This window comes from Scyliorhinus torazame, chromosome 17 (assembly GCF_047496885.1).
Source record: "Scyliorhinus torazame isolate Kashiwa2021f chromosome 17, sScyTor2.1, whole genome shotgun sequence".
In the NCBI taxonomy this organism is placed as follows: domain Eukaryota; kingdom Metazoa; phylum Chordata; class Chondrichthyes; order Carcharhiniformes; family Scyliorhinidae; genus Scyliorhinus; species Scyliorhinus torazame.
Window position 1 is genome coordinate 33776249 of NC_092723.1, and position 26269 is coordinate 33802517.

The following is a 26269-nucleotide window of genomic DNA, read 5'->3' on the forward strand; positions in this document are numbered from 1 at the left end:
GGATCTGTACAATAGTTACCCAGAAGTTATAAATTGTTTTATGTACTTCTACAACTTCTAACTATTTCTGGGTACCTATGAATGTAACAGTCAGAATCACCCAGCATTTGCGATTTAAATCATATTTCTAATAACTCCCTGTGCAGGGCAGTTTCCCTGGGGACGTTTGCACTTCCTAGGCAATTGCTACTCTTGTTGTCAGATACACAGCTTCCAAGTTAAATGGATTTGGACCGCCAAAACTTAGTTTCAATTGGCATGAGTCAACAAACACAAGTCATCCCATAACTTAGCATTCACTGCTAATACCTGACTCAATGGGGTTTTAAAGTTGCAGGAAATGGAAAGGCTACATGGTGTATTACAGAGTGTATTATTGAGGCTAGTTGGAACAGGAGGAAACTTCACTCTGCATCTAACAGCATTTATCCTCACACTACACATGATGTGTGAAGAAGAGAAAGATGGCCCAGCAATGCATGCCAATATGTACATAAGTGTTCATAAAAATGTAGGATGAAATGAAATGAAATGAAATGAAAATCGCTTATTGTCACAGGTAGGCTTCAAATGAAGTTACTGTGAAAAGCCCCTAGTCGCCACATTCCGGCACCTGTTCGGGGAGGCTGGTATGGGAATTGAACCGTGCTGCCGGGCTGCCTTGGTCCGCTTTAAAAGCCAGCGATTTAGCCCAGTGTGCTAAACCAGCGTTATGATCGTTTTGTGAGGGCCACAAAGAATCCAGCACGAGTTTTAAGGATACAAAGAAAGAACATTTATTTACAATAACATATATGTACAACAGCAGTAGCAACTTCGCTTGCTGCTTACTCCTTCCTGGCTGGTTCCAAACTGGCCAGCTTTATTTATACAGTGAGTCTGCTAATGATTTCTCCACCCCCCTCATTGGGGAAGCTCATACTCCCACAGGATTGTGTGATTATCATTAGTCCCCAGCCAATGGTAAGCAGGCAGGTTATAACAGATCGCAACAGATATATCTAATTTACATAGATACATAGAAGATAGGAGCAGGAGGAGGCTTTTTGGCCCTTCGAGCCTGCTCCGCCATTCATCACGATCATGGCTGATCACCCAACTCAATAGCCTAATCCTGCTTTCTCCCCATAGCCTTTGATCCCATTCTCCCCAAGTGCTATATCCAGCCGCCTCTTCAATATATTCAAAGTTTTAGCATCAACTATTCCTGTGGCAATCAATTCCACAGGCTCGCCACTCTTTGTGTGAAGAAATGTCTCCTTATCTCTGTCTGAAATGGTTTATCCTGAATCCTCAGACTGTGACCCCTTGTTCTGGACACACCCATCATTGGTAACAACTTCCCTGCATCTACCCTGTCTTGTCCAGTTAAAATGTTATAAGTCGCTAAGAGAAACCCTCTCATTCTTCTGAACTCCAGTGAGACAATCCCAATCTAGTCAATCTCTCCTCATATGACAGTCCCGCCATCCCTGGAATCAGTCTGGTAAACCTTCACTTCACTCCCTCGAGAGCAAGAACATCCTTCCTCAGAGAAGGAGATCAAAACTGCACACAATACTCCAGGTGTAGCCTCACCAAGGCCCTGTATAATTGCAGCAACTCATCCCTGCTTCTATACGCGAAACCTCTTGCATTGAAGGCCAACATACCATTAGCCTTCTTTACAATAATGATAAATATCACCACCTTCCCAGGGGCAATTAAGAATGGGCAATAAATGGTAGGCTAGCTAGCGATGTCCTTAACTGTAGACAAATAAATAAAATATATATAAATTCATTAGATTGTCTTCATGTTATGAAATGATTTTTATGAATCTGCAGATATATTTAACTTTACATTATTTTTTCAAAATGTTATTTTTATATAGATAAAATATGGTTCCAGGATCATCAAAACAAGGCTTGGTCTACTCATACGTCACTTACAGGAAGATGATGCTGGGCTTTATTATTGCAGAGCAGTGGAAAACACGTTCACACAAATCATAACCAAATATCACCTTAAAATTATTTTGAGTGACTTCAAGGCAGCTCCAATGAAAACAGGGTACAACAATGGAAATGGTAGAGACGCCCAGAGCCGTACGAGGTTACGCTACAAGGACTTCTTGCAGCTACTGAACAAACCAGGCATCACTGTAAATGAGTACTGCCAGCAAATCTGGCGGAATGGAAAGAGAGGACAAAATAGTAAGACTGCAGCAAAATGGAAAAACACACAAGAGTTTAAGCGGTATTAGAATTTGAACAATATAAAATGCATTATGGTGCTCCTTTGAGGAGATACGCGTAATAAACGTTATTCACTGGACTGTTGTATCAGAACCTTAGCCGATTAATCTGACTATGTCTCTGATACACTACGAAGAATGAATGGGGTGAAATAGAGTTTGGCCTTAAAAGCCAAACATTGTGGCAGGAAGTATGAATATATCTGGGTGTATGCTAGTCATTAGAAATACATGTTTCCTTCAAGGAAGGTTCACTTTAAAAGCAAACATTACCAGGTAGGCAGTTTTTTTAGGGGAAGAAAATGTCAATGAGTTCTCAAAATTTTCAAGGGTCAGGAAGTTAATCTTATTGTAGCAGTGTGGATTTATTTCTATCCCAAGCTCCCAACTGCAGAGCTTCCAATGATTTGTAAAGTTACTGTTGACCAACAGCGTGTTGATCATCGTTTCCTGACGCGGCGTAGGTGAAGAGAATGGTGAAGGAATGGCACTTGCCATTCAACTCACTGACAGCTGACTACAAAAATTTCCACAGGCTTTAGAATCGAGACTTGTTCAAATTCAGTGTCTGATCCAGCATGGTACCCTCTACAGGACATCAGTAACATCTATAGGCAAGCAAGAAATACCAAAGCTCTTCAACCAATCAGACTGAAGAATCTTCAATGCGTCACACCAGGTGGGATCTTCGTAACTTAGTCCCTGCTGAAATGACAGGACCTTTTGCAGGTCGGGAACCCATTGTACCCTACAGTCGGGTTTGCTGTAGTCTTTAACTGAGTCATGGAATTATAGTCCTGCTTTTGGGTTCCCTAAACAGTCAAAGCAGGTGGGCGATAAGATATCTGTCAAAGGAAGGATTTCTAATTAATGAGACTATTATGGACCAGGGATTAAAAACAAAGTTCATTATGGAGTCCACCTGACCTATAACCTTTATGTTGAATTTGGCGAGGATGAGCGCAAGAGCCTTCCTTTCAGGTATTATTCAATGGACTTTTAGACGCTTTTAATAAAACAAAGTTTTATTCTAAGAATTTAGTTAACATTTGTATAAACACACACAGCAAGAATTTTTTTTATCAATTACAAACATAAAGACCCCACACAGCTACAGTAATCTATGTATAACCCTTAATGAATTCCCCCACTTAACTGTTCCAATTCAATAACAAAATCCAAGTAAAACCCCTTTCAAGGCGTGGCCCAGAACACTGCATTCTCACTTGACTAAGACTGTTGTTACTGATACTTTGTTCCATTTTTCAAACATCAGATTTGAATTCCTTCCAGAAAGCAATTATCTCTTTTAAGTTACCAAGCATGTCCGGAACAGCTTTTAAAAGGAAGATAGAGAAAGACACTTATTTCATCCTGTGCAGTTCAAACCAGTCCAAAAACTCAAAGTGAAAGCAAAACTCACAGCCACAGCTCAGCTCCACCCACCGAATGACACCACTAAAGCCGTGTGATAAGAAAAAAACCTTTCTTAAAGGGACACTCACATGACAAGACCATACCAGGGGTTACAATGAATCAATTGGACATGGAAGCTGCAGCATGCACAGGAATGGAATGGCTTTGATGTCCACTGGCAGTGCACACCTACTGGCCCATCTGGAAGGAGGTCTAGTTCCATAAAACTGTGATGTCATGATGACCTGCCATGAAAAACAGACCCTCCTGAGGCACTAGTGCCCATACAAATCGAAAGAGCTAATCCTCTGCCTGTGGATCCTGTGTTGGGAGTCTCTCTTCCTTGGAGCTAGATTTCTGTGTCCATTCCGTCTGCCCTGTGGGGTGACATGTAGCTGAGGAGAAGGCAGTTGGTGTTGGTGTAGCTCCTGTTACCAAGGAGTATAAAATTTGATTTAAATCTTGTTAGAAAATAAAATAAAAATTAGGACAGATAGATGGGAATAAGATAGAGATAAAAGATGCCACCAAAAAAGCTTCTAACACTAATTACTGTCTGAAGGGATGAGACTTTATACATACACAATTATGCCCTCAGGGTCAGAGATATTAGTTGGCAGTAATGATCAATGATTATGCTATTAAATGTCAACTGGCTCCTTAATGCACCAAACATAATATTTTCTGACAATTTTAGTGGTGAACTAGTGGACTAGTGCCAAGTCTATCAGAAAGGTGTTACTGCTTACTCCATAGAGGAACATGGTATTTCTGACAGTGACTTTGCATTTAAATGCACAGGTACGGACTTGAAATGTTACTGTCGTATTTACTTCATTATAACGTTCAGTATTGTCAGCCCCATTGGGGGGGGGGGATTTTTTTCAGGCCTTCCCATCAGTGAGATCGTCTGGTTCCCGGGTGGCGGGACGAACAAGCCATGCAAATTGCCATTGACTTGGCAGGACTGGAAGATCCTGCTCGCGACCGACAGCACAAAATTCTGGATAATTCAGATATGCTCTTACCGATCTGGAGGAAGGTTGGAGCCACTGGTTTAAGGGTTACTAAATATATTATCTCATATGTGTACTAAATTATACCCTTTTATGGGTAAGCATACTTTGCATTGCTGTTTCAAAATCATTAATTAGGCATTCTTCATATTTAGATGATGAGATATTGCTTCATTGAATTATATATGTTATCATACCAAACTGCTTCTTAAATAGATTTTAACATTTTGCTTTTATCGACACAAGTGTATAACTGGCAGTTACATAAAATGGAGAATTCCCCTTATACATATAAAGCCTTCATTGAATAATCGAGCTATTTCTTACAGAACCTATTTGAAATTAGTTTTACGCACCTTGAATCCCTCGTTTGACAATGAATGAGGGTAAGGTAATATAAATGGTAACAAAGTCACCATTTGAGCCACAGTTCATTTCCCTTCCAGTCAGAAGAGGGAAGCTCCAAGTGACTCCATAAACAGTAGCTAATTCTGTTCATTTTTCCTTCACGCAGGTTTTCTTCTCAGTTTTTCAATTAGCCTATGGATAAATGTACCTGGATATACTGAAACTTCTCATCAGCTTTCTTGTTGGGAAGCCTAAAACGTTATTTCATTTTGTGTGACCAAGCATTAAATGTCTGCATCTCTTGCATTAACTAATGTGCACTAAAAATCTACAACTGTACTTAAATAACTTCAGTGTTAAAATTGATGTAAAAGATGCCTGCTTATTTCTTAACATGTTGATGTCACTAAATGTGCTGGTCATCTTCTCTGCTTTCAGAATAAGACACATAAACAGAAAGGTTTGCACGCAGAGCCTTGTATAGTAATATTGACAATTAAGAGCTATTGACTTTTGTTTATTTCTTTGAGTCAGGAATGAGTGGTTGCAAAGGCCAAGGTGGCTCATGCCCAGTATAAACTGCACAATAATGCAGTGCGTACTTTTTTTTGGAGGGGGGGCTCCTTTTATCTTGCATATTGCCTCACATTTGTGTTTTGATGGATTGTGGGAGGTAGTTGTGTACAGAATGCAGAGGGAATCAGTACACAAGTCCATTCTCTGGCTCTGACAATACTGTTCTTGCACCAATATAATGAGCCTTGGCTTTGAAATGAAATCAGCATTTTGCAAGAACATCCTTAAATTAAATGGTGAATATTATTGCTACCGTATAAAATTATCTACATTGGTCATTCTAGATAATGGTATGAAACACACTAATATCTCAAACCTATGCTCAATAATGCACCTACAAATGTATAAGTGAGTCACATCTGCCCACAAAAAAAGTCCCTAATCAATCTTCATCAAATGTGAAAAGATCTTAAATGTTCTAATCTTGTAAACTTTAACTACAAGGAGAAACGTTTCTGTAGAGTGGAAATTTGACTTCCATTATTTTCATGCTTCGTGACAAGCAAAAACCCTGTCAGATTTTCTCTCACTCAGCACAGTGACCCGGGATGGCATGGTGGCGCAGTGGTTAGCACTGCTGCCTCACGGCGCCGACCCGGGTTCGATCCTAGCCCCCGGTTACTGTCCATGTGGAGTTTGCACATTCTCCCCGTGTCTGCGTGGGTCTCACCCCACAAACCCAAAAGGTGTGTAAGGTAGGTGGTTTGGCCACGCCATATCACCCCTTAATTGGAAAAATATATAATTGTGTACTCTAAATCTATTTTTTTAAAAAGCACAATGGCGCTAACATGAAGTATAGCATTCCCCACAGCATGTAGATTGACATCAGGTGTCACGGGGTATCAAATATGGAACCCTTCTGCCCAACATGACTCAGCCATCATATTGTTCCTTGGGCACAGTATAATTAGCTTCCACAAAACAGTAGGTGTACCATGTCTACATTGTAAGGTTTAAAGTTCCTTCAATAATTCAAGGTTATTCAAAATTGTCCATTACCAAAGAAAAAGCTTTGTATATAGAATTAGAATACTTTTGAAGTGTATTTACTATTATTATGTAGGTAAATACAGAAGTCCATTTTCACACTAAGATTTCAAAAATAACCATGAGACAAATGACCAATTATCTTTTTTGTTGGTGAGGGATAAATATTCACCAAAATGTAATTAACTCTCTTGCTCTTCTTAGTGTTGTATCATGAGCTGCTTTATGGCAACCCCAGCTGCAAGATGGGGCCATATTTGAAAGAAAGAATCATAGAAACATGAAATACAGTGCGGAAGGAGGTCATTTGGCCCATCGTGGATATACTAACTCTGCAAATCAATTTAGTTACTCCCACTTCCTGCCCCTGCAACTTTGCAATGTTTTTGCTTCGTATCCAATTCTCTTCTGAAAGCCACAATTGAATCTGCCTCCATACCTTCTCAGGCAGCCTATTCCAGGTCTTAGGAACTCACTGCCTAAAAAGATGTTCCTTGTGTTACTGGGGCTCCTCCTGATGCTGGTAAAATGCCAGCAGGGGCAGAAAGTCTCACTTATTTGGGCACAACTTCCTGCCACTGAGGCTCCTACAAGTGGTAAGATCCCATATTTGTGCGAAGACAGTCTGTTATTTTCTGAGAACTCCCAGTCCATCTCCAGGGGGCTGGTAAAATCCAACCATGTGTCTCTTTACAAAGCCCAGGATCGTGTATGCAATTTTAACCACTATCCTAACCTGCAGCCAGCTTCAAACCAGGCAATGCAACACTAGATTATATGCTAAATTCCTGGAGTGGAGTTAAGAAAAGAGGGCTGCTACTCACTTTTTTATGTAGCTTCCAAAATAGCTGACAGAGGAACATTGTTATAAATTGTTTGCTGATTTATTATTTTGCCTTAAAATATCCTGTTCTTTTCTGTTCCACTTTCTGACAATTTATCTTTAGTTTTAGGTGCATTTGGATTTTTTAAAAATACAAAATGGCAGGGAGATCTATGAATTACCCCATTTAAGAGATCAAAAAGTGTCTTGTAAAAATGTGTGAAATGCAACTCATTATACTGTATTTTATTGTAAACGACAATGCAATGTTGACTTATATAAAATGCTGGTCACTGATAGATTTCCACATGAATGAACAACTGCAACATGTAATGCAAACATTACCGTTGTAAAGATATTGAATATTAGATACATATTCAGTGTTAACACAGTACTATGTAGATTGCATTGCCATGTATACAATCATGATACATACTATGTCTGATAATAAGCAGCATACTACATTGACAATTTAATATCCTGCTGTATTCGAATTATAAGAATAAAGTTTTTTTGACTTCCAAAAATGCATTTATTAAATCTTGCAGTAAATGGGCGGCATGGTGGCACAGTGGTTAGCACTGGTGCATCATAGCGCCAAGGACCTGGTTCAATCCCGGCCCTGGGTCACTGCCCATGTGGAGTTTACACATTCTCCCCCTGTCCGCGTGGGTCTCACCCCCATAACCCAAAAGATTTGCAGGGTAGATGGATTGGCCACACTAAATTGCCCCGTAATGGGAAAAAGTATTTGGGCGCTAAATGTTGCAGTAAACAATTCCATTCAGGTTGTCTATGTAAGGTAGTCACTATTTTAAAACTGTCATCACCATCCAACAGAAAGATGGACATGTCTTAAACTCCTGCGGAACACAGACCATGAGGGCTTCTTGATCCCTTGTGCCCAGTTGTACAGTACCGGTAAGTAAATCATGCACTAATAGAGTGAAAAATTGAGGCTGATTACTAATGTGAGTATAGCAAGTTGTGGTGGATAAGGGTGGTCAACTTATATGAAGTACAAGCAAAAGCATTTGGGCCAGAAAAATGGGGTCATCTTACACGCTGGGTCAACTCATATACTTCAATTTATGGTACCTAACAGCACTGTGGATGTAGCTACATCAGACGGGCTGCCATGTGTTACAATCCCATAGAAACCATTTCATTTTTAAAAGAGATATGGATGTCCCAGTGACCTACGCAAAGAATCACATGACAAGATTTCACGTTTTAAGATTATTATTATAAAAACTAAAATCAAAACAGCTAAACTTTATTTAGTAGGCAACTACTGCACTATTGAACATGTATTCCCTCGTAACTTCTTAACAAAACTGAAAATCTCACGCCACATGTATACATCACCACACTGCACTTTCCACCGATTTGTTTTAAAGTCTTTTGTGATTAAATTCCAAAGCTCCTCTTGGTTTTGCAGGACCTCTTCTCCCTGCTTCATCAGGGCAAATCTTCTAGTGTCCTTTTAAATAAAGTTCCCTTCACCCAACCGTTTGAGCATTATCAAGTGGACTGTAGTCATCAGGTTTGTAACTTTATCACAAGTAGCCTTTTATTGTGTACTGTATTATACTTAAACGGACAGAAGATGTAACTATCTAACGCTCCTTTTCCAACATTCCCTTCTGAACTACCCACACTCTCTCTACACACACAGAGACAAACAATACACAGGGGAAAGGGTGGTGGAAAGGGAAAGAACATATAAAAAATAAAAGTATAAAGATCTTTGATGTACTGGGATGACTTCTAGTTGGTGTCTTTCTGAAGTCCAGCTTTTGTTTTCATACCTCTTCCTTCTAGGTTTGTGATGGTTTTCTCTGGCAAGGTTGTCTACCTTCTCTAGAGACTCAGTGTCATTCCAAGTTCACAGAAAAGAATGTGCCGGGCACCATCTGCTTTCAGAACAATAAAGCAGTTCTTTCATTTCGGCAAGCAGGAGAGACAGAGAGAGTGTTCCTTTCACTTCCAAGTCTAAATGCTTCTGCCAGTTCTCTCAGAAAGCATCACACAGGAACAAAAAAAACAGACTGTTGTTAGGCAGACCACTGTCCCTAGCCAACCCCCTGTTTGCCAGCAAACCTCAAAACCTGATTCCTAAGATTCACTCAGTGCTGAGGAGTCTGGCCTCTTCTCTCCAAAAGTAAAGCCTGGGAACACAGTGACCAGACTGTTTTAACCTTGAGTCTTTTGCTTAAAGGCACATTCCGATTATGGGTCCACAGACCAAAATAATAAAACAACACAAAAGAAATGGGAACAAAGGAAATAAACAGGAAGGATTCTTTCAGAAGACAGTTCAAACTACAACCATATTCTAAATTTCACATTTATAACAAGATGCTCACCAGCATTTCGTAAAAGGAAATTAGGGATGGACAACAAAGGCAGGCTTTGCTAGTGATGCCCACATCCCACAAGTTTAAAAATAACACTTTTGTGCCTTATCATCACTACCCCTTGATTCCCTTGGTGTCTTCTGTGTTGCTCCTATTTTTTAACCTATGATGTCAGTTGCTGTAGCTGACAATCTATTCCAAGATTACAAATGAGCAAGGTATCCAATTTTGTGTATGTGGTAGTCTGTGTTAGGAGGATTACGGTACCTAGTATTGCCGGAATACCATTGGTGGAGAATGTACTTGTTCCCATTGGATAAACTTGCATGTTAGCTCCGCCTTGCAAGGCAGGGTATAAGAGCCCGTGCTGCCCCAGCAGTTTTATTTACAGGGGCTGGTTTAGCACACTGGGCTAAATCGCTGGCTTTTAAAGCAGGCCAGCAGCACGGTTCAATTTCCGTACCAGCCTCCCCAAACAGCCGCTGGAATGTGGTGACTAGGGGCTTTTCACAGTAACTTCATTGAAGCCTACTTGTGACAATAAGCAATTTTCATTTTTTTCCTCTGTACCTGCGCTGCTGGGGGAAAAATCTAGCGTATTGAAGCCTTCAATTGTCTCCAATCTCGTTTCTGAGGTTATTGATTGTGTACCAATTTAATACGATAGATTTAAAAGAATGGAGCTCCGAATCAAGCCGGAGTGTCTGCAACTCAGCCCCCACCCAGCAAACTCAGCGGCAACCTTCAAGCACTGGCTGCCGTGTTTTAACGGATCCCTCGGAACGGCCGAAAACACACCCACGGGAGAACAGAAACTGCAAGTCCTACACTCGAGGGTGAGCCCAGAAATTTACACCCTCATCGAGGACGCGGACGTCTTTGATGCAGCAATGGAGCTGCTGAAAGGACATTATATTCGCCCGGTAAACCAGGTCTACGCTCGACATCTGCTCGCGATGAGGCGACAAATCCCTGGGGAATCGCTGGAAGAATTCTACCGTGCGCTCCTGGTGTTGGGGAGAAACTGCAGCTGCCCGCATGTTTTGGCGAGCGACCACACAGAACTTTCGTTGCAGGTATGCTGTCCTCCCAAATCCGCCAGCGATTGATGGAGAAAGACACCCTAGCCCTCGAGGAGGCACAGGCCCTTGCCGGCTACCTGGATGTGGCCTCCCGAAATGCCCGCGCTTACGTCCCCGACCGCGCGGCAGCCCCCTGGGCAGCGTGGAACCCCCCCGCGGCCGACCACAAGACATCTCCCATCCCCCCACAAGCTTGTGCGGCAAGACGGCCTGGCAACCCCGGGGCCCCCCGCTGCTATTTTTGCGAGCAGGCCAAGCACCCCCGACACCGCTGTCCAACCCGCGCATCCATCTGCAAGGGATGCGGTAAAAAAGGCCACTTTGTGGCGATATGCCAGGCCCGGGAGGTCGCTGCGGTCTCCGGTGGCGAATGCGGACCGCCACCACAACCCTGTCCATGGTCCCAGTGCGGCCAGCGGGCGCCGCCATCTTGTCCCACGGACGCCTCCTGCGATGGATGGGCGCCGCCATTTTGTGCACCCCCGGCCATGTGCGACCAATGGGTGCCGCCATCTTGGATGGGCCCCCAGGACCCCAGCTCGGCTGACCACACACCGCCCGAAGAGAACATTCAACTGCTGCCACGAGTAGCCTCGGTGACCCTGGACCAGTCTCGGCCCTGAACACTATCGACTGCTACGACGACGGTGCTAATCAACGGACATGAAACGTCCTGCCTAATCGACTCTGGGAGCAAAGCGAGCTTCATACAACCCGACACGGTAAGACGCTGTTCTTTCCCCGTCCCCCCCGTTAATCAAAAAATCTCCCTGGCCTCCCGATCTCACTCAGTAGAGATCAAGGGGTTTTGTATAGCTAACCTCACAGTCCAAGGAAGGGAGTTCAAAAACTACCGACTCTACGTCCTTCCCACCTCTGCGCGGCCACATTCCTAGGATTGGATTTTCAGTGTAACCTCCAAAGTCTAACTTTCAAATTCGGCGGCCCTATACCTCCCCTGTCTGCAGCCTCGCGACCCTCAAGGTCGATCCGCCCTCCCTGTTTGCGAACCTCACCCCGGATTGCAAACCCATCGCCACCAGGAGCAGACGGTATAGTGCCCAGGACCGGATTTTTATTAGGTCAGAGGTCCAACGGTTACTGAAGGAAGGTGTCATTGAGGCTAGCAACAGCTCCTGGAGAGCTCAAGTAGTGGTGGGAAAGACCGGGGAGAAGCATAGGATGGTCATCGACTACACTCAGACCATCAACGGGTTTAAGCAGCTTGACGCGTACCCTCTCCCCCCCGCATATCCGACCTGGTCAACAGGATTGTGCATTACAAGGTCTTCTCCATGGTGGGTCTTAAGTTCGCCTACCACCAGCTCCCCATCCGCACTAGTGACCGCAAATACACTGCCTTCAAAGCAGATGGGCGGCTTTACCACTTCTTAAGGGTTCCCTTCAGTGTCACTAACGGGGTCTCGGTCTTCCAGCAAGAGATGGACCGAATGGTTGACTGGTACGGTTTACGGGCCACATTTCCGTACCTCGATAATGTCACCATCTGCGGCCACGACCAGCAGGACCACGACACCAACCTCTGAAAATTCCTCTAAACTGCAAAAATCCTTAACCTAACGTATAACAGGGATAAATGCGTGTTCAGCAGCGACCGCCTAGCCATCCTCGGCTACGTAGTGCGTAATGGAGTGATAGGCCCCGACCCTGAACGCATGTGCTCCCTTATGGAGTTCCCCCTCCCTCACTGCTCTAAGGCCCTGAAGCGCTGCCTAGACTTTTTTTCTTACTATGCCCAGTGGATCCCCAACTATGCGGACAAGGCCCGTCCACTGATCCAATCCACAGTTTTTCCCCTGTCGATAGAGGCCCGCCAGGCCTTCAGCTGCATCAAAGCAGACATTGCAAAGGCCACGATGCACACCATCGACGAGTCCCTCCCTTTCCAAGTCGAGAGCGATGCGTCCGACGTAGCTCTGGCAGCCACCCTCAACCAAGTGGGCAGACCCATGGCCCTCTTCTCACGCACCCTCCACGCCTCCGAAATCCGCCACAGATGCCCAAACCTCCACTGAAATCACCACCAAAGCTACGACGATCGCAAAGGACGACCAGGGCCCCCGATCGACTAATTGCTTCCTTTTGAAGTGTACATTACTTTTGTAAATAGTTAAAAGTTGTAATGAGGCAAAATGCTGTATGGAGGCATTACGGTACCTCCATAACTATAAATTCTACCACATTGTAATACGAAGCCACCACCCCCGCCGGACTTTTTTTTAAACAGGGGTTGAATGTGGTAGTCTGTGTTAGGAGGATTACGGTACCTAGTAATGCCGGAATACCATTGGTGGAGAATGTACTTGTTCCCATTGGATAATATTGCATGTTAGCTCCGCCTTGCAAGGCGGGGTATAAGAGGACGTGCTGCCCCAGCAGCTTTCTTCTGTACCTGCGCTGCTGGGGGAAACATCTATCGTATTAAAGCCTTCAATTGTCTCCAATCTCGTTTCTGAGGTTATTGATTGTGCACCAGTATAAAAATTACGTGCTGAAATCAGAAATGAAACGAGAAAATAAATGAGGACCCATCTGAATGGAGGGACAGTTCAGACTGGTTTCCACTGACAACCTACCTTTCTGTGTATGTATTACCAACCATACATTTAATAAAGTCTTGACAGGATGTGTTTGGGGAAAATACTTCACTGCACATCAACACATTTTCGTTTACGTCCTACTTCCTATGCAGGACAATGTTCCCAGTTAAGCAGGCTGTGGCACAAGTGCATATTACCTACACAGGGCAAAACGCAAATTCTGGAAATCTTACATTTGAAAAGGCGCATAGAAAATGATTCAAATACACAGCAGGCCAGTCAACCTCTCACAAAAAGGGGCAAGTTGCAATTTTGGGTGGCTATCTTTCAGCACAACTGCATCTGAAAAAGGTTAAGGTTTCGTGACGATGACAAGGTATACACCACAGACATTATCTCCGCCTTTCCCGTTACAGATGCTGCATTTTGCCCGGGAGTACATCTCCTAATCGCATCGACACTTTTAAAATCTTTATGAAATTGTCTTGCGCTTGTGAGAGTTCAACGCTGCAAAACGCGGCCAACGCATTGCTGCCCGACGTCCCCCCCCCCCCCCCCTCCCCCCAAAATTGACAAACATGCCTTGCAGTGTTGACGAGGCGCCTGCGGGTGGCGCTGCCCCGGGCGCCGTGCCGGCAGGGCTTCTGCGCATGCTCGGCGGGCGAGCGAGCCAGCAGTCTGAGCGGGGCGACTGCCGGGTGCGAGTGGATCCAGTGAATTTCCGGAGGGGCCGAAAGAAGGGAAGGAAAGGCCACCATGGTGCTCGATCTGGATCTGTTCCGCAAGGACAAGGGGGGAGACCCCGAGAAGATCCGGGAGAACCAAGTCAGCCGTTTCAAAGACGTGTCGCTGGTGGACAGACTGGTGGAGGCGGACTCGGAATGGAGGAAATGTGGGTGTCGATGCGATGATGGGATGGGGGAAGAGGGTATAACAAGGTGTGGGTCTGAGGGTAGGTTGTGGGATGCCCCCATCCCACAGGCCCATGAGGGGAGTGGGGCTGTTGCGTATGCCCAACTCATACCCAACCCAACCCCCTCCCCCCCCCCCCCCCCCCCCCAATCTGCAGGTATGTCAGATCCTGAATGGAAAGGCGTCTGGATTGTGACTGGCCCAGTTCATGTGTGGCTCAGGGCAGGTTGACAACTGCAGAGGCACGATTGGCCTGAGACCGAATGCAGCTTCCTTTCTGGTGTTTTTTTGCTGACAATTGGCCAGCCTTCTGTATGGGCTGCACCCTTTATTTGGTGGTTGCCATTCACATTTTAGCAGTGGACGGCATGGTGGCACAGTGGTTATCACTGCTGCCTCACAGCGCCAGGGACCTGGGTTCAATTATCCCCATGTCTGCGTGGGTTTTCTCTGGGAGCTGCGGTTTCCTCCCACAGTCCAAAAATGTGCAGATAAGGTGGATTGGTCGTGCTAAATTCTCCCTTGGTGTCCAAAGGTTAGATGGAATTACAGGGCTGAGCAGGGAAGTGGGCCTAGGTAGGATGCTTTTCGGAGGGACGGTGCAGACTCAATGGGCTGACTGACCTCTTGCACTGTAAGGATCAAATGAGCAAGAATGTTTTCGTGAGGGGCCCTAAACTTTACTGGTCAGCAGATCTGCCATTCGAACTTGGTGAGGTCTGCTGGTTATGGTGTTTCGATAGGTGAAATTCAGCGACCGTACCAAACCAGCTGCTGATCTGGCATAGTGAATCTTTGTGACTTAACTCCCTGACAAATGCTTTAAGTGGCAGAATAACGTTTGTGCAATAACCATGTGGTTCCACAGGGTGTATGCTATTGACTTTCTAAAGCTGATGCAATCTCATGTAAGCCAGATTTTAGTTTTGCTTTCCAAATTAATGCATGAAATATTTTATTTTGTCTAGTCTTTTGCCATAATTTTAGTTCAATATCTTTATTTCTAAATTTATGTTTAAGTTGATGTGACTCTTTCTAAGGGAGTTATTAAAATGTGGCCAATTGTACAGCCTTACATTTTCACTAAATTTAGCAATCAACGATGGAGCAATGACAGGACTCCAAACCCATGAGCTGTATTTTCCTCTGAGTGAAGTACTCAAAATTCATTACTTCCATAGCAACACATTATTAAAGTAATGTGCTTTCTGCAATAAATACTCCTGCAAATTTTCTAGAATTATTTTAATACATGACTGCCACTCCCCTGAGCTGATGAATCAGTACTCCTCCATGTTGAACCCCACTTGGAGGCAGCACTGGCACAGAATGTACTCTGGGCGGGTGATTATGAACTCTATCACAAGGAGTGGCTCATTGGAACCACTACTGCCTGAGTTGACCGAGTCCTAAAGGACATAATTGCTAGACTGGGCCTGAGGCAGGAGCTGAGATAACCAACAAGAGGGAAAAACATGCTTACCAATCTGTGTGCCGTGGGTGCATCTATTTGTGACCGTATTGATACGAGTGACCACTGCACAGTTCATGTGGAGATGAAGTGCTGTCTTCACGTTGAGGATGACACTACCACTGTGCTAAATGGGATAGACTTCAAACAGATCTAGCAACTCAAAACTGAGCATCCACGAGGTGCTGTGGGTCATCAGCAGCTGCAAAATTGTACCAAACACTCTGTAACCTTGTGGCCTGGCATATTCAGGGGATCAACACTGGTTCAATGAAGAGTGCAGGAGGACATAGAATCCCTACCATGTAGCAGGAGGCCATTTGGCCCGTTGAGTCTGCACCGACCCTCTGAAAGAGCACCCTACCTAGGCCCACTTCTCCACCCTATCCTCTTAACCCCACGTAACCTGCATGTATTTGGACTGGGAGGAAACTGGTGCACCCAGAGGAAACCCACGCAGTCACAGGGAGAATGTGCAAACTCCACTCAGTCACCCAAGGCCGAAATTGAACCTATATCCTTGGCGTTGAGAGGCCGCGGCGCTAACCACTGTGCCCTGCCAGAAGCAGCATCAGGCATACAGAAGCAGCATCAGGCATACCTAAAAGTTGTCAAACGTTGGTGAAGCTATAATGCCAGACTACTTGCATGCCAAACAGCATAAGCAGCAGGTAATACATAGAACATACAGTGCAGAAGGAGGCCATTCGGCCCATTGAGTCTGCACCGACCCACTTAAGCCTCACCTCCACCCTAACCCCGTAACCCAAAACCCCTCCTATCCTTTTTGGTCACTAAGGGCAATTTATCATGGCCAATCCACCTAACCTGCATGTTTTGGGACTGTGGGAGGAAACCGGAGCACTTGGAGGAAACCCACGCAGACACTTGGAGAACGTGCAGACTCCGCACAGACAGTGACCCAGCAGGTAATCGAACCTGGGACCCTGGCACTGTGAAGCCACAGTGCTATCCACTTGAGCTACTTTGCTGCCCTATGCTAATAGAGCTAAGCATTCCACAACCAATGATCAACCTTAAGCTCTGTAGTCCTGCCACATCCAATTGTAAATGGTGAGAATATTTAAACAATTCATTGGAGGGAGGAGGTGGCTTCACAAATAGCCCCATCCTCAATAATGGAGGAGCCCAGAAAAAAAAAGAAGGCTGAAGCATTCGCAATAATCTTCATTCAGAAGTGCCAAGTGAATGATTCTTCTTGGCCTCCTCCCGAGGTCCCCATTATCACAGATGCCAGTCTTCAGCCAATTTGATTTACTCCACATGATATCAAGAAACTGCTGAGGGCACTGGATACTGCAAAGGCTATGGACCCTGACAATATTCCGTCAATAATACTGAAGACTTGTGCTCCATAACTTTCTGCTCCCCTAGCCAAGCTGTTCAAGTACCATTACAACACTGGCATCTACCTGGCAATGTGGCAAATTGCCTAGCTATGTCCTATGCACAAAAAGTAGAACAAATGCAACCAGGCCAATTATCATCCCATTAGTCTACATTTAATCATCAGTAAAGTAATGGCAGGGATCCTCTACACTGCTATCAAACAGTACTTTCTCAGCAATAACCTGCTCCAGGTCGCGGAGTTTGGCTTCTGTCAGTATCACTCAGCTCCTGACCTCATTACAGCTTTAGGTCAAACTTGGACAAAAAAGTTGGACTCCAGAGGTGAGAGTGTCTGCCCTTGACATTAAGGCAACACTTGTCATAAAGGAGCCCTAGCTAAATTGGAGTCACTGGAAATAGGGGGAAAGCTCTCTGTTGGTTGGAGCCATACCTGGCACAAAGAAAGATGGTTGTGGCTGTTGGAGGTCAACCATCTCAGCTCCAGACATTATTGGAGGAGTTTCTCAGGGTAGCGCCCTAGGCCTAACCATCTTCAGCTGTTTCATCAATGGCCTTCTTTCCATCATAAGGTCGGAAGTGGCGTTGTTTGCAGATGGTTCTGCAATGTGCAGTACCATTCGCAACTCAGAGACTGAAGCAGTCCATGCTCAAATGCAGCAACACCTAGGCAATATCCAGGCTTGGGCTGGCAAGTGGCAAATAATATTTGTGCCACAAAGTACTGGGCAATGATCATCTCCAACAAGAGAGAATCTAACCATTTGATCCCTGACATTCAATGGCTATACCATTTCTCAATCACCCACTATCAACATTCATGGGGTTACCATTGACCAGAAACTGAACTGGACTGGCCATATGAATATTTTGTATACAATAGCAGGTCAGAGGCTCGGAATCCTGCGGCAGGTAACTTTAAATAAACGTTCCTATCAGCTGAGGATTCAGTAATGCACAATAGGGTATGTACAATTTTTTTTTTGCATAAATTACTCCCACTGTGTGTGGGAGAAATTAGATTTCATTATTCAGGAAGGCTGGATATTGCAGTGAGTGAATAAGTATCTCGGGTAAAAACAAAATGCTGGAAAAACTCAGCAGGTCTGGCAGCACCTGTCCATGTTTTTCTTTAAGTATCTCTGGGATCTAGGTTTAATCCAGTTGAGACTGACGGTGAAAGTTTCTCTCCGGCTTCTTCATTAGGCGAAAATGCAATTCTTATGCCAAGTTGATATTAATTGTCAGTCTCACGGGCAGCACGGTGGCGCACTGGTTAGCACTGCAGCCTCACTGCGCCGAGGTCCCAGGTTCGATCCCGGCTCTGGGTACTGTCTGTGTGGAGTTTGCACATTCTCCCTGTGTTTGCATGGGTTTCGCCCCCACAACCCAAAAGATGTGCAGGGTAGATGAATTCGCCACGCTAAATTGCTCCTTAATTGGAAAAATGAATTGGGTAATCTAAATTTATTTTTTTTAAATTGTCAGTCTCACTCCGGCCACAGAGTAATCAAATATGCAGTAAAGAGTGCTCTGGTAAAATTAGGGCAGCGAGCACTTAATTGTACTGTACCTTCAGTGAAAGTGACACTCGGTGACTGTAAAGGAGTGGTTTTCTACTTTTCTGTATGACAGCTTTCCTTTTTTTTAAATCGGCAAAAATGCAATGCAGTAAACATTTCACTAAGTTACAGACTTCAGTTATATGTAGAGTCGAAAGGATCTGGGATTGTTCTTAATATGGGACATCAGAGAATTGTTATGGCGCAGAAGGAGGCCATTTGGTCCACTCTCTGCACCGGCTTTCCAATGAGCATCATGACTTAATGCCATTCCCCTTCCTTTTCCCCATATCCCTGCACATTGTTTCTATTCAAGCAATCATCTACAGACTCATCGAATTGGATTTAATTAATTTAACATTTAAAACTCTACTGCCTATCTCATGTTGCACTAAATCCTATTTGCGCTTACTGACCTACGTTTGCTCCGAAAATTTTCTTCCTGCTTTCAAAACCCTCTAAGGCCATTTCCTTCCCAATTTCTGTAATCTTCTGAGTTTGAAAAGATCTATTCATTAATCTCACCAGTGACATTAAACAACACTCCAGAATGGCTCCATTTTTTGTTTTGCAAGCAGATATGTTCCACGTGGTACAACTAATATGGAATCACCACCTTTTTGTTTTGAAATACAGAAATGTTATCTTCAATAGGGAAACAGTCATTTTCAGACATTCAAAGTTTTTTGGTACGTAAAATGTTTAATTTCAAATTGGAAAAAAAATTCAGTGCACTCATGTCAGAAAAAGCAAAAAATAAATTTTACTGAAGAGAAGTGGGAGTTGTTATTTGATAATGCACCTAACTAGTTTATTTAACTAGGTTTTTGAAAACCTGTTTGGTATCACAAGATAAATACACCATCTTTAACCCAGTGCTTTCCATTGCTCAATGCATGTCCCTGCTTCTTGCTTTTTACACTCAACGTAAAACTGTTGTGTTTTCTGCTCATGACTTTCTGTTTTTAACCAGGTCGGTTCCGTGTCGACAACTTAAACAAACTGAAAAACCTTTGCAGTAAAACAATTGGAGACAAAATGAAGGTAAATTAATCTTATCTAAAATTACCAGATCACTATTATCGATGATGATGGTCCCCGCTCAGCGCCACAAAGTCATTTTAGTAGATCAAAAGAAAAAAAGTTTTAAAATTGCAATTTTTAAATGCTAGATCTGTTTGAAGTCTATCCCATTTAGCACAGTGGTAGTGGATGTTCCAAAGTGCTTCATGGCAATTGAAGTTAAAGTCATAGTTATAATCTGGTTAAACATGCCAGCCAATTTCTATGGAGCAAGCTCCCCAAACATGAATAAGATAAAATGTCGAGATAAGCTGTTTTTAATGATGTTGGTTGAGGGATAAATGTTGACCAGGAGAGCTGTCTTGTTTTCCTTTAATAGTGCCGTAGGATTGTTTAAACTCACTTTGAGAAGGAACAGTTAAATTTCTCTGCAAAAAGCTAACACCTCTGCTAGCAGCCCAGCTTGTGTGCTGAACCTTCTGGAGTTGTGCTTCAACCCATGATCTTCTCATTCTGAGGCAAGAGTGCTATCATGCAGCCCAGACTGATAAACTCATCAAATAATCAATTTCACTTCACAGATATTGTGGATTTGATTTCCTAAAAAGCCTTTGATAAACTATTGCATAGATGTCTATACGATTGTGTGCTGTGGAAATAGTGGTTACGTTTTAAGGTACATTGCAAATTGGTTGCATTCATGGAGGTCATGGTTATTAATGATAGCAGTTCTTTGTGGGGCCCAATAGTGGCATCCTTTAATTTCAACATGTTGCGGCTTTGCATGCTGCTGTATTCGATAAATAATGGTCGATTAAATTGTGTATTGGCAAGTAAAATGTTTGGTGATTTTTGTGAGTCGTGATTTGGATAATTGGACTGAGGCACGCTTTCAGCTAACCCGGCAAACAATTAATTTGTACAGTGTGAAAAATTCAAAAATCAGATTGGTTAAGCAGATTTATGATTGTTCAATACACATTTATGAAACAGTTTTAGTTTTTATCACTTTTTTTCCACAGAAAAAAGAGCCTGTCGGTGAAAGTGATGCTTTACCACAAAGTTCGCAGAACCTAGATGATCTCAATGCTGAAGTGTTAAATGTAAGTGGCACTGATTCAATGATCATCTTTTATTTCTACCATTGTTGCTGCACTTCTGTATTTATTGTTGTTAAATAAAATGTAGTCTGAATACAGTTAAGTTGTTTTGGCCAGCAGTTAGATTTGTGGTGAGCAACCATTGAATGTAAAATCCACTGAAGAAGGGCAGCACGGTGGCAGTGGTAGCACTGCAGTCTCACGGCGCCGAGGTCCCAGGTTCGATCCCAGCTCTGGGTCAGTGTCCATGTGGAGTTTGCACATTCTCCCCGTGTTTGTGTGGGTTTTGCCCCCACAACCCAAAGATGTGCAAGGTAGGTGGATTGAACACGCTAAATTGCCCCTTAATTGGAAAAAATAAATTGGGTACTCTAAATTTATTTTAAAAACGCTCTGAAGAGTAACATTAATATAATTCACGTGTTTGACTTGAATATAAATACTTAATTTTTATACCTGTGTTTGGGTGAGTTCCCTCCTTGATTTTTGGTACTTTTGGTTTATTTCTTCATGACCTGGCTCACTGCTTACACGGACGAGAGCAGCCTTGCACCTTATTCCTTGGTTACTGCCAGCGCTTTCTGTAGCTACTGATACAAACAGGCAGCACTAGAGACCACCCTTGTATGATTTATTTCCCATCTGATTATCTTTTCTCCCGATGTGAAGCAGCTCAGATTGGGAACAGTGTGGAGCTGGCGTGTGCCCTTGTTCTATGCCATTAACAATGAATGCACTTCACTCTTGAGTCACCATGACACCTTGTTGCTGTATTCTTCTTGGAATTCTGCAGGTGAATTTAATGGTTGTCAGTTTTAAAAAATAAAACTTTTTTATAATAATCTTTGTCACAAGTAGGCTTACATTGACACTGCAATGAAGTTACTGTGAAAAGCCCCTAGTCGCCACATTCCGGCGCCTGTTCGAGGGAGAATTCAGAATGTCCAAATTACCGAACAGCATGTCTTTCGGGACTTGTGAGAGGAAACCGGAGCACCCGGAGGAAACCCACGCAGACACTGGGAGAACGATCAGACTCCACACAGACAGTGACCCAAGCCAGGAATTGAACCTGGGATCCTGGCGCTGTGAAGCAACAGTGCTAACCACTGTGCTACCGTGCAAAATTTAGGATAAAATTGGAAAATGTTAGTAATACACAGCAAATCCGTAACTAGCTGTGAAGAGAAAAGGTTAAAGTTTCAGTGTAGTCTCTTCATGGAAGGTAAGCAAGACCCTGTGTAACAAAGGAGCAGGGAAGAAATTTCAAATGTCAAGTATGCCTACTATCTTAAAAGAGCAATTAATGGGTTTGTTAGCCTGTACCTAGTCTTTTTTATAAAAAAGCAAAATGCAGCCATTTATTCAAGTCATCTCTGTTAGTCAGGATATATGTTTGAAAGGCAAATCGGGAAATCAGTTCCAAAATGGAAGGAAATCAAAACTGAAGTTCTCTGGCGAAAATGGGAGAGATAGCTAAGGACTAAAGTTGCTGATTTCAGTGTAAGTTAGATTGTTGAACATTCCGATGAAGTGATATGAATTCAGTTTACATTGGGTTTTGTTGAGATGGTAATGGAGGCTGTAAATGGAGTAACTATTGGATGATAAGTTGAGTTGGTCAGGATTGTACTTCTGGGCAGACAGAGAAATTTGGAGAAGTGACTACTCAATCTGTATATGGCCATTTCTTTGTAGAGTTTATTCTGAACAGTGAATTCTCAGTACATCAGACTGGAGGAAATGTGTTGTCTCAGATTTAAACTCTGGAGAGTGGTGTAGGAAGAGATAATCAGACTGGAACAGTTATGCTGGGAAGAGCCAGGTGAAGGATAGCTCTAGGAATCATCCAGCAAATTTTAGTTACTTCCAGCTTTATAAATAAAAATCTTCAATAATTTTGGTGCACTTTGTTATGGGGGTATTCCAGCATATAGTATATCTGTTGCTGGGCTGATATTTAATTTAAGTACATGTGGAACAAAACAACGGCACCTTGTAGGTTTACTCCATGACAAGGAGATATTTCCCAGCCACCTGTGTAGAAGGGATAGAAAATTACTGGTCCAAATGCTCGGACAACTATATCAGATCAGCTTCAAAAGCTCATCTTTTCTGCTGTTTGCCATTTCAACCCATCCATTCCTGTTGCAACAATTTTTCCTAGTGCCTCTCACCTCGCTAATACTTTCAGTAGGCTTTAAACTTCTGCATGGTAGTTTATAGTCAGGCCGAAGGTAAACATTTGGCTACACTGTGGCTACAGGTTGACTTGTTGGCTATTTTACATCAATGCAGTGTACTCCAGATTCAATCACATTTAAATTGAGCAAGTAAACTTCTTAGTATTTTGTGGATTGTTTATTTTAAGGAATCTAAAAATAATGATTCATCATTCTATTCTCTTGTGATGGCCATGACTTTAAAAATGTCTGGACCTTTGAAGCTTCGGTTGCTTATTTTAGTTCCGGTTTAAGATAATAAGTGTGTTGAAGAGGAAGTAATAAAGTACATACTTTGGTGAGATGAGGTACAATGACTAAAGATCATTGTAAGAAGTCTTACAACACCAGGTTAAAGTCCAACAAGTTTGTTTCGAATCACTAGCTTTCGGAGCACAGCTCCTTCAGCCTATGAGTAGCTGTGCTCTGAAAGCTAGTAATTCGAAACAAAACTGTTGGACTTTAACTTGTTGTTGTAAGACTTCTTACTGTGCCCACCCTAGTCCAACGCCGGCATCTCCACATAAAGATCATTGCACTTCAGTCTAAAACCAGCTATTTCTATTTTGTTACAGCTTGTTCTGGATTTATGTTTTCTGAGTATATTGCTTTAGGCAGCATGCAGTTTTATGCTGCTTATTCATGAATTCTGATCCACGTTTCAGCTCTGCTTATATTATGGTAAAGCTAAATTTCCAGATTGTAGTGTGCTTGTGTGCTTATTTCCCTGGAATATTATAAAGACAAGAACCAAGGGCCTGTAGGATGCATCTTCACATCTACAGTTTTATTGAGGCAGGCCATCTTGGTGAGGTGGAAAGTGGCAACCATGTTCTTACCTGTGAGTAATGGCTGACATGGGGGAGAGATTTTTGTATTGCATTTTCTGTTTGCATTTTGACGCTACATCAGCTTAAGCTGAAAATAGACAGGTGATGTTCGAGGTCAAGTGGAGAAGTATTGTTGTAGGAACACGGTCCATCTGACACCTTGAGGTGACTGAATGAGCAAGGAAGTACTCCCTCCTTCCCTTTCCTTATTCATTAGGAGCAAATAAAGCCATATGAATTTTTGTGGATTTGAAATTTCTGCGTGAATGATTTTGTCCTTTAACACTAAACCTTTTCCCAGTTTAATTCCCTTTTTCAGCACCATATGCCCTCAGCAGAATATAATTGCAAGTAGAGGTTGCACAATGTTAAAATTAGTTTTTTAATGCAGCACAAGTTAAGCTGACTAATACAACAAATGACTGCATTGTATTTTATTATAACTTCTTAAGCTACAAATTTCTAATGGTTGGATATTCTTACTCTTTAGGGTTTAAATGTAACTCAGATCAAGAAAGTACGTGTTCTCGTCGATGAAGCTATTGGCAAATGTGATGCAGAACGTCTGAAACTGGAAGGACAGAGGCTAGAAAGTCTGAGAGAAATTGGTAATATCCTGCATCCCTCTGTACCCATCAGCAATGATGAGGTATGAACACAGCTCATCTTCTGATTTGATTTATGTCTTGTCTTGAGCAATTGTATAATCCCTAAACTAAGAATGTACTATATAAAACATTTGTCCAAACAATTAACCATCATAATTCAGAATTTGTAGGCATATTTGAACAAGGGTTAACAATTGTAATGTCACTATTGTCAGCCTATTGAGAGTTCATCTGCCGTTGATTATTAAAATTTGTTTCTGATGTAGAATATGATGAAAATGTAAAGGATTCCTATGTTCCTCCTTTTGCAGGATGTAGACAATAAAGTGGAACGAACATGGGGAGACTGTACAGCCATGAAGAAGTACTCCCATGTTGACCTGGTGGTTATGGTTGATGGTTTTGAAGGAGAGAAGGCAGCTGTAGTAGCAGGGAGCCGAGGGTATTTCTTGAAGGTGAGCTCAAAAGAGGTTCAGTGATGATTTTCTTTGAAAGAATTGACTGGCCGGGGAGCACATATGACTACTTTTCTTGCAGCCTTTGGGCTCTTCTTTTCTTTTGGTTTCTCTTTTTCTCTCTCCTAGATTTCTCCATCATGTAAATCTGATCGGGGACCTCTTTTATCCTGACCTAACCCCTCCCTCACCACAATCATCATCTGCCCCTTGTTTGAGCAACCGTTTTTTGATCAACCAGGTATCTTTCATGTGCGCATCAGACCATTACATATATATTCACACCCATCGTATTATCTTTTATCTTAATGCGCCATGAACTTATTGCCTAGAGATTTAAATATTGTGCACAACCAATTCCTGTTCATCTTTTTTTGCTGTCAGTAAGAAAGCTCTTTTTAGTAGCTTGGCACACTTTGCCCATGATCCCACGACCATTTCTATATCTATTTCTACATTTTCATACTCTGCTATTCTGCAAATGCAAATTCCTAACAATCTTAGACATTGGTTTCTAATAGTAGTAAAACTAGATTTTAACAATTTGTATTCTGATTAGTAACCTAATAATATTGCACTACTGAAGGTTGTTTTTTTCTGAGGCAGAACGGTGTAGGTCTCCCCTCTGGTACCTCACTTTTTAGGTATACACTTCATGTCTAAGCCTCCCCTCCTAGTGAGGGTTGGTTTACTGCAGGGAGCAAGCATCATAGGTGAGCATGATTGTCTTCACCTGATGGTGCTAGATTCTGGTTTGAATTTGAACATTCTGGCCTAGGTTAGCTCAGCCACTCCTAATATTAAACAGTTGGTGAGCAAAGGAAGCACCATAATTCCTCCCATTTAAAATGACAAAAAGAAGGAAAGACTTGAATACTTTGTTTTGAACACATACCCAACCAGCCCGATCTTGCAAAATTCAAAACCGTGTCCAGCATTAGATGTGATTCCACGATTGGACAACATTTGCTCAATCATCCTCAGTGTGCTATGGATTACACTGACAATCAATTTAAGGTTGTCCATTGGGCTTTTGGTATGGTGCGTTTGCTTGTACTGGAAGCTACGCTGGTTCTCTTTGCAAACAGAAAGAACATGTACACACATTGTGCCTATTTCAGCTAAACAAAATAAGTGACAGTCGTTTGCTGACTCATTGCTCAGGACAATGCCTTGATCAGTCAGAGTCAAGCTGCCTGGTTTAAATTTCAAACAATGCTTGGCAGTTAACTCAGTCATTGGCTATTCATGAAGACCCACCTTCTCAACCCTGCTCCTCACCTGAGCTGTGGTGACCATAGATATGACCA

At 42.9% G+C, this 26269-nt stretch overlaps 2 protein-coding genes across 3 annotated transcripts in view; both read left to right on the top strand.

The window, feature by feature from the left end:
- The window catches only part of LOC140393821 (semaphorin-3D-like), a 114684-nt gene extending 112368 nt beyond the window's left edge, over window positions 1–2316 (top strand). For both annotated transcript variants that reach the window (XM_072480300.1, XM_072480301.1), the window contains exon 17: window positions 1874–2316. In XM_072480300.1, coding sequence (XP_072336401.1) covers window positions 1874–2245 — 372 coding nt within the window. In that variant the 3' untranslated portion in view covers window positions 2246–2316. The remainder of the gene's footprint in view (window positions 1–1873) is intronic.
- An 11749-nt stretch (window positions 2317–14065) lies between these two features.
- Window positions 14066–26269, top strand: part of sars1 (seryl-tRNA synthetase 1) — a 32303-nt gene continuing 20099 nt past the window's right edge. The window contains exons 1-5 of the mRNA XM_072480303.1: window positions 14066–14300; window positions 19695–19765; window positions 20767–20847; window positions 24387–24545; window positions 24816–24959. Of these exons, the coding sequence (XP_072336404.1) occupies window positions 14165–14300; window positions 19695–19765; window positions 20767–20847; window positions 24387–24545; window positions 24816–24959 (591 nt within the window). The 5' untranslated portion in view covers window positions 14066–14164. The remainder of the gene's footprint in view (window positions 14301–19694; window positions 19766–20766; window positions 20848–24386; window positions 24546–24815; window positions 24960–26269) is intronic.